This window comes from Balaenoptera acutorostrata, chromosome 2 (assembly GCF_949987535.1).
Source record: "Balaenoptera acutorostrata chromosome 2, mBalAcu1.1, whole genome shotgun sequence".
NCBI classification, from domain to species: Eukaryota; Metazoa; Chordata; class Mammalia; order Artiodactyla; family Balaenopteridae; genus Balaenoptera; species Balaenoptera acutorostrata.
Genome location: NC_080065.1, coordinates 101,768,722 through 101,794,041, shown reverse-complemented (window position 1 = coordinate 101,794,041; position 25,320 = coordinate 101,768,722). Strand labels below are relative to the sequence as shown.

At 34.7% G+C, this 25,320-nt stretch overlaps 1 protein-coding gene across 1 annotated transcript in view; it reads left to right on the top strand.

Moving 5' to 3' along the window:
• Positions 1–24,573, top strand: part of DTWD2 (DTW domain containing 2) — a 127,180-nt gene extending 102,607 nt beyond the window's left edge. Inside the window, exons 5-6 of the mRNA XM_007180968.3 lie at positions 18,608–18,736; positions 24,087–24,573. Of these exons, the coding sequence (XP_007181030.2) occupies positions 18,608–18,736; positions 24,087–24,257 (300 nt within the window). The 3' untranslated portion in view covers positions 24,258–24,573. The remainder of the gene's footprint in view (positions 1–18,607; positions 18,737–24,086) is intronic.
• The last annotated feature ends 747 nt before the right edge of the window (positions 24,574–25,320 follow it).

The following is a 25,320-nucleotide window of genomic DNA, read 5'->3' as shown; positions in this document are numbered from 1 at the left end:
TTATTTCTATTGTATTTCTTAAATAGTTACTAAAAGATTCAGGGATGCCAGTTTTAGTCATTCTTCATGACTCAAATATTGCATATTTTCTTTTGTAGATATTAAAATTTTATAATTATGTATTAAAAATTAAGGTGTTGGAAGAAATAATACTGTATGGTAGTCATTTTTTCTTGGTGGTGACATTACAGGGTACTCTCACTTTTTATATTATGCATTTCTAAATCTTATAGGTCTTTTATAATTGACATGCAATTTTAATATCTAGAAAAGACATAGATGATTATTGAAAGTAAAAGCACAAATTCAAAGTTTTTTCTAATATTTTGCTAATGAGATGTTAACCTTGAGTTATATGCTAGTCTACAAAGCTGTCGTGTCAGACTTAATACTAAGGATATTTGTTTTTGAAAATCACCAAGCCCAGCGCATTTACTCTCACTTGAGACTTTCAGATAAGCATATTTATCTTTCACCAGAATTTTAATAAGTCCAAATTTGGGTCAGTGTTTTCTACACTGATATAAAGTATATCTAAATTTAAAACTAAAGCTGACGTTTGAGTGGTCAAAAGACCACTAATATATGTTACATTGTTACAGATACAGTACTTAAGTATCCACTAGTATGCAATATTATTAAACAATTCCAAAACCATTCACTATAAATAAAAGTTTATTTTATAAGTTTTTCAACAAATATCCTCTGCATGGCACTTCATCTTTTTATAGTTTCTTTTAGCACCTGTAACTAAATGTAAATATGTTATTATGAGAAGTTGGGGCAAAAGATTATAAACATTTTTATTTAAAGGGAAGAAAATAGAAATGATGTGGTTACTAAAAATGAGTCTCTGTGATTATTTGAAAATCTTTTAAAAAATTCCAACTTTATACAGAATGTTAAATGTCTTAGAAACATATGAATGATATAATGTAATTGACCATGAAACACTGGCTTCCCATGGTATCAAGTTTATACATATTCTTGAGTTGACAATTTAGAAGCTTTTGGTATCTCCATTTTTATGGTAGAATAATTATGCATGTGTTTATGTACATATATATGTGATTAGACAAATATAATAATTATAGAAAAGGTTTTTGTGACTTACTTTCCTTATATGATTTTATAATTTAAAAAATTGCATGACATTTATTCCCTTTAGAATTTTTTCTCCAAATAGGTGCTCTAAAAATGTCACTTTGAATTAAAGCATAGTGTTTGGAAAAGATAACTTATTTATGTTCTTGATGTAGATTTCAGTAACATGCTGAGTTTTGCTCTGGTTGAATTTTTCCAGTATCTCAAAAGAAATTGCTGAAAATATTTAGATGTAAGGTTTTCAGATTTTGCATTATAGAAAACAATGTTAGAATTGCATAGAATAAAAGAAGGTAATCCCTTTAAAATTCCTAGAAGAGGATTTGATATGCATCTTATATATATATTTTTTCATTAAACAGTTCATATTTGCTTCACAAAGGCCAATTTTTTTTTTTTTTTTTTTTTTTTACAAATTTCTCGGCTTAAAAGGAATTGCATTTCTTTTCCTGTAATATGAACAACTGGCTAAATTTCTAGTTCTTAAAGGATTTGTGTGACGTCAGTGGGCTCTCCCTGCTTAATAAACTTACTAGGCCTCTCACCTTCTGAGATGGCCTGAACTCTGTCTGTGGAGGGTGTTTCTCCCTTGGCCGCTCTCACTTTCCAAGATGACCGCATGCCCTGGGGCCACTCTTGCCTTTTGAGACGGTCTGCATTCTGTCTATGGAATGTGTATCTCTAAATAAATCCACGTCTTACCTAAAAAACAAAAACCAAAAAAATAAAACACAACTTACTAAAGTCCCTCAAAAGAGATAAATTATGACTAATAATATTTGTTTCCCATTTCCAACTTTCCTATATAAAATTTAATAATTGAGTAAAGCAGTTGTTTATCAACTTTGTAAGTTTATTTTACTTATTTATTTTTTTGGCCTATGTTACGCAGCTTGTGGGTTTTTAGTTCCTCGACCAGGGATCGAACGCAGGCCCTGGCAGTGAAAGCGTCAAGTCCTAACCACTGGACCACCCAGGGAATTCCCTCAACTTCATAAGTTTAAATTCAGACAGAGAACCCTAATGTCTTTAAACAAATACTTTCTCCACCTCTCATTTCCAGGTCTCCTTGCCCAGTAAACTTACCAAAAAACCATAAATTTAAGTATTTAACTGCTGGGTTTGAATTCATAGCTATAGTTTTTTCTTTTCTAATGATTATCATCAGCGTTCATTCATTCAACCAGTATTTATTGAATACCAGCCACTATGGGGCACTGTTATTGACACTAGAATACAGTAAGTTGTAAGTAAAATAATCCATGCCTTAATGGAGCTTACTTTGTGTGGAAATAGCCACTTAGGTCAGTATATAATTACAAATTAAATTCTGTGGATGGCATATAGGGGGTGCTTTAAAATGGCAATTTGATTGAAGTTGGGAATTTATGAAGACCTCTTTAGCATTTGAGAACTGAAGGATAGTAATAGTTAGCCAGACAAAGAAAAGGTAAATACTTTTTTATACTTAGGCTGGCTATGTAGTGAGGGAGGTGGGGAAAGAGTGTTCTTCATGAAATGGATAGTTTATAGACCATGGTAAGGATTTTGCCTAGTGGCAAGCTAAGTATTTTAATATGAGTAATAATGTGATCAGTTTGTTTTTTAGAAATTCACTTGGCTGATACATATAGAAGGATTTATAAGAAGATTGAAGTGGAAGCAAGATGTCCAGATAGGCATTTGCAGAGATTCAGTCTAGAAAGGATATTGACTTGGAATTGAGTACTGTTGTTGGAAAGAATGTTATTTAAAAATAAAAGTCATGCTAATAGTTACAAAGACATATGTGTTTGTGTCTCTGGCTTAGACTGTTAACCTTATCTAGTAGAAAAAGAACTAATTAATACAGATAGATGGAATTACGTTCTAGATATTGCCAATAAATTAAATATATGCAAATAGCTTTTATATGGATCAAGGAGTTGATGGGAATCTTAATAAAATAATAGTAAGTTAAAGTACAGAACTTTTCATTAAGCAGATGGTGAAAAGCAACATAACAGTAAACCACAATTTGTTAAATATTGTGTATCATCATAGTGATACTTCTATTGTAATTAATGCTTTCCATAAAGAAGTGTGGAATTAACATGCCAATGTTTTATTTATTTATTTATTTATGAGGCTGATCTGTCTTTTATTTATTTATTTTTTTAAACTTTTAAAAATGTACAGAAGTACTGAATTTTTTTTTTAAACATCTTTATTGGAGTATAATTCCTTTACAATGGTGTGTTAGTTTCTGCTATATAACAGAGTGAATCAGCTATACATATACATATATCCCCATTTCTCCTCCCTGTTGCATCTCTCTCCCACCCTCCCTATCACACCCCTCTAGGTGGACACGAAGCATGGAGCTGATCTCCCTGTGCCATGCGGCTGCTTCCCACTAGCTATCTGTTTTACATTTGGTAGTGTATATATGTCCATACCACTCTCTCACTTCGTCCCAGCTTACCCTTCCCCCTCCCTGTGTCCTCAAGTCCATTCTCTACATCTGTGTCTTTATTCCTGTCCTGCCTCTAGGTTCTTCAGAACCTTTTTTTTTTTTTTTAGATTCCGTATATAGGTGTTAGCATACGGTATTTGTTTTTCTCTTTCTGACTTACTTCACTCTGTATGACAGTCTCTAGGTCCATCCACCTCACTACAAATAACTCAATTTCATTTCATTTTATGGCTGAGTAATATTCCATTGTATATATATGCCACATCTTCTTTATCGATTCATCTGTCGATGGACACTTAGATTGCTTCCATGTCCTGGCTATTGTAAATAGCGCTGCAGTGAACACTGTGGTACGTGACTCTTATTGAATTATGGTTTTCTCAGGGTATATGCCCAGTAGTGGGATTGCTGGGTCGTATGGTAGTTCTATTTTTAGTTTTTTAAGGAACCTCCATACTGTTCTCCATAGTGGCTGTATCACTTTACATTCCCACCAAAGTGCAAGAGGCTTCCCGTTTCTCCACACCCTCTCCAGCATTTATTGTTTCTAGATTTTTTGATGATGGCCATTCTGACTGGTGTGAGGGTGATACCTCATTGTAGTTTTGATTTGCATTTCTCTAATGATTAGTGATGTTGAGCATCCTTTCACGTGTTTGTTGGCAATCTGTATATCTTCTTTGGAGAAATGTCTATTTAGGTCTTCTGCCCATTTTTGGATCAGGTTTTTTGCTTTTTTGATATGAGCTGCATGAGCTGCTTGTATATTTTGGAGATTAATTCTTTGTCAGTTGCTTCATTTGCAAATATTTCCCCCCATTCTGAGGGTTGTCTTTTCGTCCTGTTTATGGTTTACTTTGCTGTGCAAAAGCTTTCAAGTTTCATTAGGTCCCATTTGTTTACTTTTGTTTTTATTTCCATATCTCTAGGAGGTGGGTCAAAAAGGATCTTGCTGTGATTTATGTCATAGAGCGTTCTGCCTATGTCTTCCTCTAAGAGTTTTATAGTGTCTGGCCTTACATTTAGGTCTTTAATCCATTTGGAGTTTATTTTTCTGTATGGTGTTACGGAGTGTTCTAATTTCATTCTTTTACATGTAGCTGTCTAGTTTTCCCAGCACCGCTTATTGAAGAGGCTGTCTCTTCTCCATTGTATATTCTTGCCTCCTTTGTCAAAGATAAGGTGACCTTATGTGTATGGGTTTACCTCTGGGCTTTCTATCCTGTTCCATTGATCTATATTTCTGTTTTTGTGCCAGTACCATACTGTCTTGATTACTGTAGCTTTGTAGTATAGTCTGAAGTCAGGGATCCTGATTCCTCCAGCTCCATTTTTCTTTCTCAAGATTGCTTTGGTGCTTCGAGGTCTTTTGTGTTTCCATACAAATTGTGAAATTTTTTGTTCTAGTTCTGTGAAAAATGCTATTGGTAGTTTGATAGGGATTGCATTGAATATGTAGATTGATTTGGGTAGTATAGTCATTTTCACAATGCTGATTCTTCTAATCCAGGAATGTGGTATATCTCTCCAACTGTTTGTATCATCTTTAATTTCTTTCATCACTGTCTTATAGTATTCTGCATACATGTCTTTTGTCTCCTTAGGTAGGTTGATTCCTAGGTATTTTATTCTTTTCGTTGCAATGGTAAATGGGAGTGTTTTCTTAATTTCTCTTTCAGATTTTTCATCATTAGTGTACAGGAATGCAAGAGATTTTTGTGCACTAATTTTGTATCCTGTTACTTTACCAAATTCATTGATTAGCTCTAGTAGTTTTCTGGTAGCATCTTTAGGATTCTCTGTATATAGTATCATGTCATCTGCAAACAGTGACAGCTTTACTTCTTCTTTTCCTATTTGGATTCCTTTTATTTCCTTTTTGTCTCTGACTGCTGTGGCTAAAACTTCCAAAACTATGTTGAATAATAGTGGTGAGAGTGGGCAACCTTGTCTTGTTCCTGATCGTAGTGAAAATGGTTTCAGTTTTTCACCATTGAGGACGATGTTGGCTGTGGGTTTGCCATATGTGGCCTTTATTATATTGAAGTAAGTTCCCTCTGTGCCTACTTTTGGGAGGGTTTTTATCATAAATGGGTGTTGAATTTTCTCAAAAGCTTTTTCTGCATGTATTGAGATTATCATATGGTTTTTACCCTTCATTTTGTTAATATGGTGTATCACATTGATTGATTTGCATATATTGAAGAATCCTTACATTCCTGGGATAAACCCCCTTGATCATGATGTATGATCCTTTTAATGTGCTGTTGGATTCTGTTTGCTAGTATTTTGTGGAGGATTTTTTTTTTTTTTTAAAGGATTTTCTTATTTATTTATTTATTTATTTATTTATTATTTTTGGCTGTGTTGGGTCTTCGGTTCGTGCGAGGGCTTTCTCCAGTTGCGGCAAGCGGGGGCCACTCTTCATCGCGGTGCGGGGACCGCTCTTCATCGCGGTGCGCGGGCCTCTCTCTATCGCGGCCCCTCCCGTCGCGGGGCACAGGCTCCAGACGCGCAGGCTCAGCAATTGTGGCTCACGGGCCCAGCTGCTCCGCGGCATGTGGGATCTTCCCAGACCAGGGCTCGAACCCGTGTCCCCTGCATTAGCAGGCAGACTCTCAACCACTGCGCCACCAGGGAAGCCCCTTGTGGAGGATTTTTGCATCTATGTTCATCAGTGATATTGGCCTGTAGTTTTCTTTCTTTGTGGCATCTATGTCTGGTTTTGGTATCAGGGTGATGGTGGCCTCATAGAATGAGCTTCAGAGTGTTCCTCCCTCTGCTATGCTTTGGAAGAGTTTGAGAAGGATGGGTGTTAGCTCTTCTCTAAATGTTTGATAGAATTCTCCTGTGAAGCCATCTGGTCCTGGGCTTTTGTTTGTTGGAAGATTTTTAATCACAGTTTCAGTTTCAGTGCTTGTGATTGGTCTGTTTATATTTTCTGTTTCTTCTTGGTTCAGTCTCGGAAGGTTGTGCTTTTCTAAGACTTTGTCCATTTCTTCCAGGTTGTCCATTTTATTGGCATGTAGTTGCTTCTAATAATCTCTCATGATCCTTTGTATTTCTGCAGTGTCAGTTATTACTTCTCCTTTTTCATTTCTAATTCTATTGATTTGAGTCTTCTCCCTTTTTTTCTTGATGAGTCCTGCTAATGGTTTATCAATTTTGTTTATCTTCTCAAAGAACCAGCTTTTAGTTTTATTGATCTTTGCTTCAATAAGCAATCATTTCCTTCATTTCTTTTTCATTTATTTCTGATCTGATCTTTATGATTTCTTTCCTTCTGCTAACTTTGGGATTTTTTTTTTCTTCTTTCTCTAATTGCTTTAGGTGTAAGGGTCATTTATTTGAGATGTTTCTTGTTTCTTGAGGTAGGATTGTATTGCTATAAACTTCCCTCTTAGATCTGCTTTTGCTGCATCCCATAGGTTTTGGGTCATCGTGTTTTCCTTGTCATTTGTTTCTAGGTACTTTTTGATTTCCTCTTTGATTTCTTCAGTGTTCTCTTGGCTATTTAGAAGTGTATTGTTTAGCCTCCATGTGTTTGTATTGTTTATACATTTTTTCCTGTAATTGATATCTAGTCTTATAGTGTTGTGGTTGGAAAAGAAACTTGATACAGTTTCAATTTTCTTACATTTACCAAGGCTTGATTTGTGACCCAAGATATGATCTATACTGGAGAATGTTCCATGAGCACTTGAGAAGAAAGTGTATTCTGTTGTTTTTGGATGGAATGTCCTATAAATGTCAATTAAGTCCATCTTGTTTAATGTATCATTAAAGCATGTGTTTCCTTATTTATTTTCATTTTGGATGATCTGTCCATTGGATGAAAGTGGGGTGTTCAAGTCCCCTACTATGATTGTGTTACTGTTGATTTCCCCTTTTATGGCTGTTAGCATTTCCCTTATGTATTGAGGTGCTCCTATGTTGGGTGCATAAATATTTACACTTGTTATATCTTCTTCTTAGATTGATCCCTTGATCATTATATAGTGTCCTTCTTTGTCTCTTGTAATAGTGTTTATATTAAAGTCTATTTTGTCTGATATGAGAATTGTTACTCCAGCTTTCTTTTGATTTCCATTTGCATGGAATATCTTTTTCCATCCCCTCACTTTCAGTCTGTATGTGTCTCTAGGTCTGAAGTGGGTCTCTTGTAGACAGCATATATACGGGTCTTGTTTTTGTATCCATTCAGCCAATCTGTGTCTTTTGGTTATAGCATTTAATCCATTTACATTTAAGGTAGTTATCAATATATATGTTCCTGTTACCATTTTCTTAATTGTTTTGGGTTTGTTGTCATAGGTCTTTTCCTTCTTTTGTGTTTCCTGCCTAGAGAAGTTCCTTTAGCATTTGTTGTAAAGCTGGTTTGGTGGTGCTGAATTCTCTTAGCTTTTGCTTGTCTGTAAAGGTGTTAATTTCTTCGTCGAATCTGAATGAGATCCTTGCTGGGTAGAGTAATCTTGGTTGTAGGTTTTCTCTTTAATAACTTTAAATATGTCCTGCCACTCCCTTCTGGCTTGCAGAGTTTCTGCTGAAAGTTCAGCTGTTAATCTTATGGGTATTCCCTTGTATATTATTTGTTGTTTTCCCCTTGCTGCTTTTAATATTTTTTCTTTGCATTTAATTTTTGATAGTTTGATTAGTATGTGTCTTGGCGTGTTTCTCCTTGGATTTATCCTGTATGACACTCTCTGTGCTTCTTGGACTTGATTGACTATTTCTCTTCCCATATTAAGGAAGTTTTCAACTATAATCTCTTCACATATTTTCTCAGTCCCTTTTTCTGTCTCTTCTTCTTCTGGGAACTTTATAGTTCGAATGTTGGTGCGTTTAATGTTGTCCCAGAGGTCTCTGAGACTGTCCTCAGTTCTTTTCATTCTTTTTTCTTTATTCTGCTCTGTGGTAGTTATTTCCACTATTTTATCTTCCAGGCCACTTATCCATTCTTCTGCCTCAGTTATTCTGCTATTGATTCCTTCTAGAGAATTTTCAATTTCATTTATTGTGTTGTTCATCATTGTTTTCTCTTTAGTTCTTCTAGGTCCTTGTTAAGCATTTCTCCATTGTATTTCGAAGATTTTGGATCATCTTTACTGTCATTACTCTGAACTCTTTTTCAGGTAGACTGCCTATTTCCTCTTCATTTGTTTGGTCTGGTGCATTTTTACCTTGCTGTTTCATCTGCTGTGTGTTTCTCTGTCTTCTCATTTTGCTTAACTTACTGTGTTTGGGTCTCCTTTTTGCAGGCTGCACGTTCGTATTTCCCGTTGTTTTTGGTGTCTGCCTCCAATGGGTAAGGTTGGTTCAGTGGGTTGTTTAGGCTTCCTGGTGGGGAGGACTAGTGCCTGTGTTCTGGTGGATGAGGCTGGATCTTCTCTTTCTGGTGGGCAGGATTGCGTCCTGTGGTGTGTTTTGGAGTGTCTGTGGACTTACTGTGATTTTAGGCAGCCTCTCTGCTAATGGGGGAGGTTGTGTTCCTCTCTTGCTAGTTGTTTGCATAGGGTGTCCAGCACTGTAGCTTGCTGGTTATTGAGTGGAGCTGGTCTTAGCATTGAGATGGAGATCTCTGGTAGAGCCTTTGCCGTTTGATGTTACGTTGGCCCCAGAGGTCTCTGGTTGACCAATGTCCCGAACTCAGCTCTCCCACCTCAGAGGCTCAGGCCTGACACCCGGCCAGAGCACCAAGACCCTGTCAGCCACTCGGCTGCTAGTGTTGGAGGGGCTCTTGCAGAGGCGGGGGGTGGCTGTGGCTCACCATGGGGACTAGGACACTGGCAGCAGAAGTTCTGCAAAGTACTCCTTGGCATGAGCCCTCCCAGAGTCCACCATTAGCCCCACCAAAGAGCCCATGCCAGTGTTTTGATTAACCATCTAATAGAATTTTCATTTAAATCACTTGAAAAGTGACTGATAAGCTTTGGGGAAATTATGTTTTAATTTGAAATCAGAATCTTTTCCTACTGAATAGAAAAGAAATCCCTGTAATTTTTAAAGAATTCTTTACCTTGTATTCTTGTCCCATATTATTTTTACTCTTCATTGCAGTTATCGGTCTTTCATCCCTTTTTTTGGGTGGTAATTTTTCAGCCTTATTTGTGTCACTAAAAACTAATTCACTTGTCAAATTCAGTATCTGACATTTATGCACATATTCTTCATACTATAAAGTTGACAGAATTATGTTATATTTCTGAGGTGAATATATTATATCATTAATGGCTCTTATGCAGGGTACTTTATGTTGTCCAAATTGTGTTTGAATGGATTTATTTAAGAAACGCCAATTCACTTTTTGGATTTCACTAGCTCTATTAAATAGTCTAAGAAAATAATTAACAGACGTGGAGGCATCATGCACCCTGATTTCAAACTGTACTACAAAGCTATAGTAATCAAAATAGTATCGTGCTGGCACAAAAACAGACACATAGATCAAAGGAACAGAATAGACAAACCAGAAATAAACCCACACTTATATGGTCAATTAATCTATGACAAAGGGAGCAAAAATATACAATGGGGGTAAAGACAAACTCTTCAATAAGTGATGTTGGCAAAACTGGACAGCTATGTGCAAAAGAACAAAACTTAAGCCACTGTCTTACACCATATATAAAAAATAAAGTCAAGTGGATTAAAGTCTAAATGTAGGACCTGAAACCATAAAACTCCTAAAAGAAAGCATAGGCTGTATGCTCTTTGACATAGGTCTCAACAGTATTTTTTTGGACCTGTCTCCTTAAGCAAGAGCAACAAAAGCAAAAGTAAACAAGTGGGACTACATCAAACTGAAAACCTTTTGCATAGTGAAGGTAACTATCAACTGAATGAAAAGGCCCCTTACTGAATGAGAGAAGACATTTTCAAATGACAAGTTCAATAAGGGGTTAATACACAAAATATGTTAAAAAAAAAACTCATACAACTCAATATCAAAAAACCCAAACAATTTAATTTAAAAATGGACAGAGGACATGAATAGATATTTTTTCAAAGAAGACATACAAATAGCTAACAGGCACATGAAAAGATGCTCAACTTCACTAGTCATCAGGGAAATGCAATCCAAAGCAAAATGAAATAATTACCTCACACCTTTCAGAGTGGCTGTTATCAAAAAGACAAGTAATAACAAGTGTTGGCAAGAAAAGAGAACCCTGGTACAATGTTGGTAGGAATGTACATTGGTACGGATGCAATGGAAAACAAAAAATTAAAAAATTGTACTGCCATATGGCTCAGCAATTTCACTTCTGGTTATTTAACTGAAAATGAAAGCACTAATTAAAAAAGATATATGCATACCAGTGTTCATTGTAACATTATTTACAATAGCCAAGATATGGAAGCAACCTAATTGTCTGTGAAAAGATGAATGGATAAAGAATATGTGGTATATATACACAATGGAATATTACTTAACCATAAAAAGAACAAAATCTTGCCATTTGTAACAAAATGGATGGACCTAGAGGGTATTATGCTAAGTGAAATAAGACAGAGAAAGACCAATACTGTATGATATCACTTTTTTATTTTTATTTTTGGCCACTCTGTGTGGCTTGTGGGATCTTAGTTCCCCAAGCAGGGATTGAACCCGGGCCATGGCAGTGAAAGTGCTGAGTCCTAACCACTGGACCGCCAGGGAATTCCCCTGTGTGAATCTAAAAAACAAAGCAAACATAATAAAATAGAAACAGACTCATAGACACAGAGAACTAACTGGTGATTGCCAGAGGGGAGGTGGGTAAAGGGATAGGCACAATAAGTGAAGAAGATTAAGAGGTACAAACTTCCAGCTATGAAGTTAACAAAGTTATGGAGATATAATATACAACAGGGAATATTGTCAATAATATTGTAATAACTTTGTATGGTGACAGCTGTTAACTATCCTTATCCTGGTGATCATTTTGGTATAAAATGATCAAAGGTAAAAAAAGGTATAAAAATATCAAATCACTGTGTGGTACACCTGAAACTATTTAACATTGTAAGTTAATTATATTTCAATTAAAAAAATTGTGATATTCTGCAACTCACAATTTATTATCATTTAAGTATTCTGTACTCTGTATTCTTCAAAGGAACATAGCAACCTATTGTTAGCCAATTCTTTTTTATGTCCGTCTGCCAGTTTTACTGTCATAAAATCAATTAAACATTACAGATAAGTTACACATGTGCAGAGGTAGAAGAAGATGAGAAAATATATTGAAAATATTAGGCAGATAAAAGAGTCATGCAAGGTCATTCAAGAAATGAAAAAATTTCATTTTAAAAGTATTTTCAAAAATCATTATAAATTCTTGGTCTGTCTCTTCTGTTACATAGTGTTGTTTGGGAATGTTTTAAAGAACTATCAAAGATTTAGATACAAGATTCAGTACTTTGGGGAATATTGCACATTTTAATGATGCTTAGATCATGTACTTAAAGGGCAAAAGAGTAAAATATGAATATTTTCCTTGTATATAAATTATATCTTTAATGAAAATATTTCTGCCTTTGTTTTTCAGGATTCTTACTGTTAGGAATATTTTATTTATCTGGCAATGTAACTTGTTCTTCTCTGTTATTCAGTGAAACTCTTTTCTTGTTCTTTCTCCTGCTTCTAAGACTGCTTTTTCTCTACCTGTTCAATAGCTTTTCTTCTTCCATCCTGTAAAATTTGACATTCTTCTGGCTCTAAGTTTTATCTTATCCCACACTCTTGGTCAGGCTACTCATCTGGCTTTATTGCGATAAAGCTGAGTTGCTTCACACTTATTCATTAGGTTGTGAAGAAAGCACTGTAAATCATCACTAGCACTCTCCTGGTTAACATCAGTAGCATCAGTACCACCCTCATCAACATCTTTGCCTGTATTGCGTGCTTACTGTATGGCAGGCATTGCTGAGTACTTCACATATATTAGCATCTTAAAGCACAATAATTCTTTAAGGTTGTTAATGTTTTAGGCTCTCAGAGTTTAAATCTTGTTTGAGGTCATACTACTATAATGTAGAGTTAAATTTAAATAAGTCTAATTTCCTTTCTTATGCTTTTAGTTGCTGTGCTTTTCTGTCTCCCAATTCATGCACATTATTTTAATTCAAGGTTATAGAAAAGTGTTGTTAATAAAGTAAAAGAGTGTACAATTTAACTCAGTAAATTTTAAAATAAAAATTTTATGTGACAAATTGAACTTATGAAGTAATTGTAAAATGTGTGCTTTATTTCACACCTCGGCTAATTTATGATTTATTTTCCAATAGCTGTTTATGAAGCCATGACAGCTTTTGAAATGAGTAGAAATGATAATTGTTAAATGAAATTTATCTTTGGTGAGAAAATGTTTCACTAGCAAGACATTATAAAATTGGTTATTACTTAGGTGAGACTAGTAAGTCAATTTCTAATATCCTAAATCAGTTTCTGTTCTAAGTTTCCTAATAAAGGATATAAATTGATGTAAGCCCAGTATGAATAAATGCATACATGTAGACATGCTTAGTTTGGACAATTTCAATTTCAGGAGATATCACAAAAGTTAGTTTCTATAGCATTATTCAACAGAGACTCATCTTCATTAAGTATTGCTGAGAAAAATAGCAGCAGAAAGTAATGCCAAGACGTGTAATCTATAGTCACATTATTCTTTCTGGCTTGTTTAATGGTGTAATGTTTTGTTAATTTACTGAAATCACTCTGAAGTTATTGTAGCCAATAATGTTTTTTTTTAAAATTTTTTTGGCTGCATGTGGACTTTCTCTAGTTGCAGCGAGCAGGGTCTACTCTTTGTTGCGGTGTGCGGGCTTCTCATTACGGTGGCTTCTCTTGTTGTGCAGCACGGGCTCTAGGTGCGTGGGCTTCAGTAGTTGTGGCACGTGGGCTCAGTAGTTGTGGTTCGCGGGCTCCAGAGCACAGGCTGAGTAGTGGTGGCACACGGACTTAGTTGCTCCGCGGCATGTGGGATCTTCCTGGACCAGGGCTCGAACCTGTGTCCTCTGCATTGGCAGGCAGATTCTTAACCACTGTGCCACCAGGGAAGCCTTGTAGCCAATAATCTTAAGGAATTTTTGTTTTCATGCCTCTATTAATTCTTTAAAGAGGAAGCTTAAAAACTCAGATAAAACTTTTTTTTATTTAAGAGAAATTATTATATTTCAATATTATTTTAAACTTTAATTCTGTCATTCTAAACTTTTTAAAAGAATAATTATGCCTGAGAACGTGGAGATTACTATTTGACTTATAAAGATAACTTCCAATTCTGTGATCTCATGAATCTATGTGTTTTTACTTTCCTTCTCTAGATATTTCCATACCCATAGTTCTTAGTGACTTCAGATATGCACTACTTGGAGTTATGTGAAAAACAGTGGTAGATTAAATATTTTTATTAGTAGGAAAAAACACTAGTCAAGATATTTGATTAAATATGTCACTCAACAGAATTTTAATTTTGTATCATTATTTAGATTTGCTTAAATTTGAAATTTGTAAGTGCTTAATTTTTAGGCTTCTGAATTGTATGTTTGCAATTTTAACATCAAAGTTTTTGTGTGTTGGAAAAGCAATGTGTAACTTTAATTATCATTTTAATGTGTAAGAAAGTACTAAATTTTAAACCCAATGTCTTCTACAAGTTCTTTGGTAATTTTGGAATTGTGCTTTACCATAGAAACTGTTATGAAATGAAGTTTCTCAGGTCAACTCAGAAAAAAAAATTTTAAACAATAATGTGTTTTGGAAGTAGCACAATATTATCATTTTATCTATAACTAATGCCCCCTTTAACCTTATTTTTATCAAATTTTCTGAGTTTCAACATTAATCCTGGAATCTTAACTTTCTGTAAAAACTTTACAGGCTTCATAGTGTGGGAAGATGGGAGCAAGACATAGATATTGACATTTGTGAGAAACTTTCATTCTTGAGAAGACTCCTCCCCATATATCATTTTTTTTTACACTGTGTTCATAAGAACCCTAAAATTATTCAGAAGTCCCTCATCCTTGCTTTCCAGCAGAATAGCTTTGTTTTATTTGTTTCATATGTTGGGATTTGCCTAAGAATTCATCCATTTAATTATTAGCCTAGTTATGAAGAGCTCAAGCTCTCAAAGAAGACTTTATAAATTCATTTATCTGCTTTACCATGATTGATTTTGGAACCTTAGGTAAGTTACTTCACCTCTCTCTACTTTGGTTTCCTCATCTGTAAAATGGAGATAATAGTACTTACTTCATAGGGTCTTTGCGAGAATTAAATGAGACAATATATGTACATTTTCTAGGTAGCACTTAGTGTCCAGGTGCATGAGACTTTGCGTATAAGTGGTTAAGTCTCTATTCAAACTGGCAACTGTCTGATGCCAAAGCTGGACTCATCACTATTAGATCATAGTGTTGAAATAAACTGAGGAAATGAAAGGAATGAAGTAGATGGAGGGATTGGGGCTAGAAGAAAAGATTTAGTACCTCTCCTTCAAAGGGCAGCTCATAAGCTCAGATACTGATTCTTGTTTGTGAAAGATCATAGAAAAAAGGGTGCTTCAGAAAGGAGGGTTTTTATGTGTGTCTTCCACTGATAAGGAATTCAGAATGTTAGTAAAACGTTTATTTTAGCTTGTTCTAGACTAGGGTTTTTTCAGAAAGCCTGCAAAATAGATTGATTTTCCTAGAAACCTTTAAGGAAGCTGATCAACTGATTAGAAAGTCTTGTGACTCTTAATAATTAAGTGAGAAGCATGTAGTTTTATGTAATAATGAAACTTGTCTTAAAAGAGCCTGAGAACAGATAACACGTAATCACCATCAAATTATAAAAATACAGCATTTGTTGCGGGGCGGGGGGTGTGGAGATGATTAAAATTTTAATTTTGAGGGCTTTTTTAGTTTATTTTTCTTGACAAAAGAATTAACTATATTATAGTAAATTATTTTAAAGACATGTTATGCAAACATAAGCCATGGCATGTTAATCCTTTGGATATTTTTTTGAGTCCTAAAGATCATTACTAAACCACTGGACATGCTATGACTTCTACACTATTGATGACACAAATCACAAAAATAGCTAAAGGTCTATCTAGGAAGGAGACATTTGAAAAAACCCTTTTAAAAGGCATCTGAACAGTGATCATAGCTGTCAAACTGTTACCTGGTATTCTTATATATTAAATATATATTTAATATTTAATGGAAGACAAAAAAGGAAGGCATTAACAACAAAAGAATTTTAAGGAATTCAAATTTTAGCCAATCCAGAGAATCAGTGGAAAAGATCTGAAGCTCAGTCTAGAAGTAAAATTTGGATGAGTTGGCTGTTTCTAAAATGGGAGTTATATTATAGGCTTACAACCTATACCAGTAGAATTCTAAACCAACCAGTGATACTCCTGTTCCTAAAGAAGTCACATTAAGAGCACTCAGACAACTTCTACCCATGGAGAACCAACTTCCAAGAAGATCAAAATTATTGAAGCATTCTTTGCATCAGCATGGCTTCCAAATATTGGAAATGAAGATTGTATATAATAATTATACATAATATATTAATAATAATGATATATAATTAATGTAGCATTATAATTACATATACATTATATGATCTTGGGATTGATCACTAAAAAATAGGTTTTAATACCATCAGGTCCAGCTATCTGATTTTTATCAAGTGAGCAGGAACTGAGAAACTAAATGACTGAAATTAAGTGATTAACTATTGTCAACTTTGATATAATAATATTGGTCTTTCAATAGTTCCTCTTTCTACATACCATACTTTCATCATATGTTAATTTTTTTCCTTTCTTATAATAGTTAACTTTGCCTTGGATTTTCTTGAACTTTTATTCACGAAGATGAGGCAGTTTCTGAAAAATTATTATGATGCTTATGACTTCTCAACAAGATGGATCAACAGGGTTTCTTTTTAGTCTTGCTCATTTACTCACTGAATTAAGTGTGTGATGAAGGTGATATAGCACATAAGCATAAAAGGAGGTGCCGTGAGATCACATTAGCATGCTTTAATAACATGTATCCTAATAATATGGCAGATCTTATATATACTCTTTTAATATATCCAGTTACTAGATAACTCCCAGAGAGATGATTTGTGAAGGATATTCTGAAGTCTTTTAACAAATGATATATTTCAAATTCTGTTTTCATACAGCCATGTGAGCCACAGTAAGAAATAAAACACCCTCCTGAAATAACAAATTTCTTTTAAAAATCAAATTAATTCCAATAAACAAAATCCACTGTGAATTTTGCATGTTTTCCAAAGGTTTTGTTTTAATCAGATGCTTGTTATAAATTCCTCCAGTGATGACTTGGAATTAAGTATTGAAAGCAGTAGTTGTCTGTACTCTGTTCTACTAGTTGACCTGATGAAATATCAAAGCTTTTAGTAATTACAATTAATCAACATCATGAATTATTCTTACAGTTATTTAAACATAGGCTTTCTTTTATCATTATACATGTTTCTCAACCATTTTCTTCCATCTCTTTCTCTCCCTGCATCTGTTTTTCATCTTCTCCATTGGTAGAAATGCAGAGTAATTTTAATATGATATCTAAAACATAATTAGTCAAATATGCTTTAAAGAATATATTCCAAAATCATATATAGGGCAATACATTCTATAGTGAATCTTTTATGATGCCCACTTTGCTTCCCTCTCTCTCTCCCTCCCCCTTTACCCCTCATCTCTTTTTGAGGAAGGAAAGGAAACAAGTTGTAGAGGATAATTTTTTGAACAAAAAGCAATCAGAGTGGAAAAACCATATTTCTCATCACATATCCTTAAATGTGATTTTGATCAGAGTGTGGGCTTTATGAGTGTAAGCTTACTTGAGTTTCATTTAATTAAAGTAGGAATCAGACGACCAAAATGCTGACATTCAGTTTTCTATTGCCTTTCTCATGTCTGACTCTATCTCAGCTAAAATATTGTCTCGATGGAGAAAAGTATCTGTAGTATGCTACTTTTATCTAAAAAGAGGAGATATATATATATATATATATATATATATATATATATATGTGTGTGTGTGTGTGTGTGTGTGTGTGTGTGTATGTGTGTGTATCTCTGTGTGTTTATATAGATTTACACCCACACAGACATATGCTTATCAGTTTAAGAAATAATGGAAGAATAAACCAGAAAATAAAAAATCCCAATTATCAATTCTCCAAAGTGATTAAACCATTTTCACTCCCACTTCAATGTATGAGAGTTTCACTTGCTCTATCCTCATTTGGTGGTGTTAGTCTTTTCGATTTTAACTGTTCTAATGAGTGTGAAATGTTATCTCCTTGTGATTTTATTTTATTTTATTTTATTTTTATTTATTTGTTTTTGGCTGTGTTGGGTCTTCGTTGCTGCACAGGGGCTTTCTCTAGTTGCGGTGAGCGGGGGCTACTCTTCATTGTGGTGTGAGGGCTTCTCATTGCGGTAGCTTCTCTTGTTGCAGAGCATGGGCTCTAGGTGCACGGGCTTCAGTAGCTGTCACTCACGGACTCTAGAGCGCAGGCTCAGTAGTTGTGGCCCACGGGCTTAGTTGCTCCGCGGCATGTGGGATCTTCCCGGACCAGGGCTCAAACCCATGTCCCCTGCATTGGCAGATGGATTCTCAACCACTGCACCACCAGGGAAGCCCCTCATTGTGATTTTAATTTACATTAAATCATGTTGAGCCCTTTTACATGTACCTATTTGCTACTTGTATATCTTCTTTTGTGAAGTGTCTATTCACTCTTTTGCCCACTGGGAGGGGGTTATTAGTCTTTTTATTTTTGATTTGTAGGAATTTGTATATATTTTGAATACGTTTTCTTTGTCAGATGTGTAACTATCCTCTTGCTTCTATTTAACAAAATAATAAAAGGATATTATATATAGAAGATATTGATACATTTAATATTTATAAACTGGCAATTTTGGAAGGAAATTAGAATAATTAGTATTTAAAATACAGACCTTATAGTTTTAAACTTAAAACAAAAATTACATTCTATTCTGTTTTTGATTTCAGGTGCAATTAAAAACTAGCATTTCTAGTCAGTATGTAATTCGGGCACAACCAACTAATAGGTGCCTTTCTACACTGGAGTGTGCAGCTGTTGCTCTTTCTATCTTGGAGAAAAATAATTACATACAAGAGGTATGTCTTTGGAAAGTTATATAGTTTTTGAAAGTAGGAGTTTGGTTAGATTTTTGTCTAGAAAATTTAAAAATGCATAACTTGTTAAATTTGTAACTTAAGTGACAAGTAGACTATATCTGTGATAGAAATTTGTGCACTTTTATAACCTTCCTTTCCCCTCTGGTGTTTTCCTGTTAGTTTAACGTTCCAGATTGCATTATTTAAATATTCATTCTAAGCTGTGCAAACAGCATTTGTAATATGCTAAATCGTTTTTAAGTAGCATAACATTAAATATAGTTTTTTTGGCTAGATATGTCTTTCAGTAGTCTGTATTTCTGTTTAAGTATTTTGTGTTCTCTTGTACTAGACTTTTTTTATTTAAAAGAACATTTTACAGCAAGATTTTTTCCATTGGTGCTTTTATTCGAGGAGATATACCAACTCCCTGTTTATCTTATTAACCTTGCTTAGGGTATAAAAAGATATAATTTTTTTTGAGAAAAAAGCCTACAGAATATGAAAAGGCTATAACTTGCAATCAACGTTTTATTTAATTTCCATGAAAGCCTGATGATTTCATATATAATTCATAATTATTAGTAAATAATAATGTTTCAGTGAGCTCACCAACATCTCAATCTTTTAGAACATGTTAGAAACTTTACAGTTATGACAAGAGAAAAAAATAGCAAACTAAATGGAGTTTTATAACTCCCTCCTCTAACACACACACACACACACACACACACACACACACACATACAAAGTATGCTCTTTCCTGCCTTCTTTCTCTCTCTCTCATTATACACCATGGTTTCTATTATAAAAGTGTGCCTTAGCCATGAGGGAAATTCTAGTAATGGATAAAAGCTTAGGTCAGAGTAACTGGATAAGTGGATTAGTTACCAAGAAAAAGAACAAAAGACCTCCAGAGCAAGGGAAGTTAAAGAATGCCAGAAGCAGCATTGAATTGCCCTTTTCCTCTCCCCTACCCTAAGCCATGGTATGTGTCAGAGTTGGAGACTTTCTTCTTTTGAAAGAAGTAGGCTTTCATGAGTAGGCTATTTTTGTGTGTATCTGTGTGAGTAGACTTAGTTTTGGGTCTAGGCAATTTCTCTTTCTCTCTTTTGAGGAAAAAAATGCGTGAGGGATCCTAAATCCTTCCTCCAAATGACCAGGGAGTGTTCTCAGACTTTTTTTTCCTCCCCTCTGACTTTATCACCTACTCCCGTGTACCTTCCATCAATATAACACTTACTATACCCCTATACTTGTCTCTCTGTTTTGTTTATTAACCATCATCTGTGTATGTTCTTCAGCAGAAAACAACATTATTTTTAGGTCTCTTAAAGGAAAGATGAAACCCAGGGCTGTTGTTTAAGCTTACTTTCTGTACAGTCTCTGTATTTTCCTTTTTGTTGATGTAAAATCCTAGGATCAGCCAACATCAGACATAGGCCTCATTAAAAGTTTAAATCTTGAGGGAAAAATGTAATGGTCTTCGGCTATAAATTTAAAATTTCTTTCCTCTTCTTCTTCTGGTTTATAAAAAGAATCTTCTATGGATTTATATTTATTATTCCCACAATTGGAATTGGATCGTTACTGCATTCCTAAACAGAAGCGTTAATGTTGGTAGCGGTGGTGTTTTAGTAGTAGTAGTTATAGTATAATAGGGCTAGGGTTTGGCATAGGGTTTGTACTACTACTACTACTACTACTACAAATGCTGCTACTGCTCCCCCCTTTCCAGTTTTATAAGATATATTATTCTGGTATTAATTACTGTCACAGCAGGAAACCTATCTTACGTTTTTAGTATAATATCTAACAACAGGCAAAGTTTAAGATACAGAAGGGTATCAGGATCTATCATCTCTTCAGCTTTTGGAGCTTTTATTTTTTTTCTATGGATCAAATTGAACATAAAATCCCAAAGCAAAAGTGGGGTCCTAGAGTTCTCATTCTTTTTGCTGTGGTCACCAGGAGTGGTTATGCTGTAGTGACCAGGAGTAGAAGAAGGATGCTTGATAGTCAGACATGTGATTTGGGAGGTGCTGATAAGATGGTCACAGGAACATGAGCAGAAGAAAAGCATGAAACATCCCAAGTTGCTTATTATTACATCTGGCAAACAATTAGCTTTCTTAGTGGGGGAACGCCAAGTCCAGCTTGTTTAAATCTAGCTACAATAAAAAAATTAGTACATTCTTCTGAACATCTGCTCTGAAATAGGTGTTTTCTTTCCTTCCTGGGGAGGAAAGCTATAACATGCCTTTTCCCCCCAATAACCTTTTATTAGGGGCATCCTAATAAAACCTTAAGATGATGGGGGAGAGTAGTAATTTTTCAGCTGGCTTCATTCTGTAGAGGTAGGGCTCCTCAAAATAAAGAACTTGGCATAGAATGGCCTTCTTAGTCTGTTGATTCATTCTCTTCCTTTATTCTTGAGCAGTTTTCAATCACTTGGAAATAGCATGATATGAGTTTTGAAGCAAGTTTGAGTTACAACTTTATCACTTAGCATCAGCAGTTTTTGCCAGAAGGCAATTCATGTAATCTCTTTGTGTTTGTTTTCTTATCTGTAATATACAAAAAATAGTTACCACATAATATTGTTATGAGAATCGAATGGGATAATGTATGTTAATTGCCTGACACCGGGCTCTCAGGAAGAGTTCATCTTTTTGCCTTTCCTCGCCTCTGATTCTTGTCTATAGATTGACAGAAAAATTGAACTGAAAGTTGGTGATTTTCATTTTGCCATTATAACATCTACCAGGGTTACTCATACCTTGGAAGCCTTATGAACTTTTGAAACTAGACGTGGCAGAGCTTTGTGCTGTAACCTAAATGTCTTAGCTCTACTCATCACCAGTAGTTGTTAATAACGGTCTTTTGAAACTGTCACGTTGCATCTGTAGACAAAGGAGTTACAGAACACTGATTTTCCCCCAAATAAACTTTTAGAAACTAATCTTGTAAGTAGAGGATTTTCTTTATTCTTCTGAACCAGTAAACCTCTCATATAGCTTCACATTGCCCCCAGATATAATGTTATGAATGTAGAGAGAAACATTATCATTTATTATCAATCAAGTTGTATGCTAAGCACTTTAAATGTATCATGTAAGTGCACCATAATAATAACCTTATAAGGTGGACATAATATTCCTCACTTTACAGATGAAGAAAGCGAGGCAAATAGAGGTTATATAACTTATCTGGGAACACATAGCTAGTAAGTGATTGCATCAGTCACTTAAAACCCCAAAATCAGAATGGCATAACACACTGTCTGTACAGTGGGATTGCCAGGGGGACCTCTGCTAATTATAGTCACTTAGGGATCCAGGCTGACGGATGCACCATCTAGACACATCATTCTACTTTTATTAAGGAAGGAATAAAGAGAGGTGGGGAATCATACACCACTTTTAAAGCGTCTGCCCAGAGGTGACACACATTTCATTAACCAAGTCAAGTTATATGGCCATGCCTAACTTCAGAGGGGGCTAGAAAATGCAGTCTGATCATGTATCATGAAAGAGGACTGGTGTGTTTGTGAACAGCCCTAGTGACTACCACAGATCTGTCTATCTCCAAAATTCATTCTCTTAATTACTCAGAAAATTGATAGAATCTTATCTTCAGGAAGTAAAAGTTGGAGGCCCTTAATCATAGGAGTATTAATACTCTTCTATCTATGAAGAATCTAATAAGTGTCATAAAATAGCAATAGAAACTTCAATTGTCTCAGTCTGTATATGGTCCAAGGTATGTTTCCTAGGTATGATGTTTCAGGATTCAATCACTTCCTTATGTTGACTCTGTAAAGTAATATATAGTCATTCCTGTATTTCTTCTCTTGTTTGAAGAATTGAAGATACGAAAAGAAATGAGAACATACCTAAGAGACTTTCTGCAATAATGTCAGGCAGAGCTTTTCCAAGATGTTTGTCTTTTTCTTACTGGTGTGTCTCAGTTAGGAGTTAACATTTAGTTGCATGTAACAGAGCCCTTACTGCAGTGGTTGAGCCATATATGAGTTTATTTTTCTCTTGTGATAAGAAATGCTGAAGTTAGTGGTCTAGGGCTGGGGGTGCAGCTGAAAAGGACTTCAGACACCCAGATTTCTTCTGTCTTTCTGTCCATCACTGTATGTATTTGGCTTTAATCTTCGTGTTTATTGTCCTGTAGTCACATAGTGGTTATCCCACAACTAGCAATCATGTTCCAGGCAAGAAGAAAAGGCAAAAGCCTATGCCTGCTAGGTCTGTCCCAACCCAAGGCCTTCCACTTACATCTTGTTGGATAAACTGTCATTAGTCAATGTAGTATTACTAGCTGGACACATTGCCACCTTGAATAAAATTTTAGATTTTTTTTAATACGGAAGAAAAGAATGGATATGGAGAAGCAACTACCAGTGACTGCGACATATTTGTAAGAGTTCATTGTAAATTAAAGCTGTTAAGCCCTTTGCTGCCACTTTTGTTGTATATGTGGGGCAATACATTTTCACATAGACATTGTGAAATTTTTGTAGTTAAATCTATCTTTGTTCCTTTTATTTTCTTTTTAAACAATCTGCACCATCAAGTTTGTTATTTAAAAGTGTTAGATCAGGGATCTCAGGCCCAAGGAAAGACTCTGACTCAAATATGTTTAAAACACTGGGTTAATGGTTTTTTTTTTTCCTAATTTTTGAATTTGAATAACTTTAAGAAGGACATGTGCTCAGTTGTTTGACAACCTCCACCATTCTCTGTTACCTTATAGGTCCACCTAGGTCACATGTTTATGTTATATGTCTGGCCCTGTAGGTATTTGAGTTTAGACAGGTATGTATACAGTTACAGTTATTTCAAATGCACCCACACCTGGTTATCCAACTTGTATGTGGGCCATGGAGTAGTGTGAGAGAATTAGTAAACTTACCCATTGCTGCCATCATCCAGTTGTTAGCAACTAGCGGGAAGCTTGTGTTAGTCTGTGATTGAAACTGAATTAACTAATTTGTACCTAAATGTCTCTTTTAGTCTGCTGTTACAGATTAGTTATTATAATGGCAACAATTTTTGTAGTGTTTGAATATATTAAAGTATAAAACTAAATTTAGACTTTATCACCTATATGGAAAATTAGTATTTGTGTCTTACTGGAATTCCTTAGTGGTATGTAAGGTATGAATTTAAATGAATTATTTATTTAGAAGTTATCATATATTTGAGTGCCTGTTGCTTTTCATAGTTAAAAGCTAATAATAAAAAATATAATAATCCCTGTTTCTAAGGAAAAAATTTAGATAGAATATCATGATTTGTCACACTATTTTTAGTATCTTTTTTTTTTATCTTGACAGACTTTGCTTCGCCCTCTTCAAGCTTTATGCTCTTTCCAGCTTCAGCATGGTGCTCAAATTCGCCTCAGCAAGGAACACCTTCTGAAAACTGGATTATATCCTAAGCCGATGCCAAAGAACAAACGCAAACTCAGGAAAATGGAACTATTAATGAACAGCATTAAAATTTAGTACAGTTGTTCCTTTGGTGCTAGTTTTGGTGTCTTCAGCTGACAATACCAGGTTAACTTTTTATACATTTTAAGTCTGTGGGTTTTTGTCTAAAGAATGAAAGTTACATACTAAACTTACCCAGAAGAAGAAAGTAATCCAAATAGCCAAAAAACAAACAAACAAAATTCAGTGATTCAGTGAAAAGCAAGATTTCGTACTGTATTTGTTTTTAAAATGTGCCTCTAATACATTTTTTTCAAGTCAGTAATTTGAAATGTGATTAGTTGTTGAGCTGGGTTAGAAGTTCTTATTAATAAAAGGGAATGGAAGGAAATTGATGTGCCTGACTGGTTCAGTATTGTTTCCATTAGCGTTTATAGACAATTAGGTGTAGACCTATAATAGAGGATACGTACCTCAAGTTGCCTTCTTGCACATGAACTTTATAGTTTGAAAATAAGTAACAAAAGAAAATAATAATCAAGTAATTTAGGTTGAATTTATTTATTTCATAAATAAGTATTCTTTAGGGACTAAACTTGAATTCAGCCAATGTGATTTAAGTGTGCGATTAATTGCCCATATTTTTAAAGTTAAAGTTTAATTAGAAAAAGTATATTCACTGTCTAACATTATTTTCAGGTGTACAACATAATGATTTGGTATTTGTATACACTGTAAAATGATCACTACAATAAGTCTAGTTAAAATCTGTCACCTTACATAATTAGAACAAATTTTTTTCTTGTGATGAGAAGTTTTAAGATTTACTCCCTTAGCAACTTTAAAATATACAATACAGTATTACTAACTATAGTCACCATGCTGTATATTACATTCCCATGACTTACTTGTTTAAAAACGGCCCTTTTGACCCTCTTCACCCATTTCACTCCCACCCTCACCTCCACCCCTACCTCTGGCAAACACCAGTCTGTTTTCTTTATCTTAGAGCTTGTCTGTCTATAAGCTTTTTTTTTTTTTTCCAGATTCCACATTTAAGTGATATCATTTCTTTTTCCAACTTACTTCACTTAGCATAATGCCCTAAAGGTCCATCCATGTTGTTGCAAATGGCAAG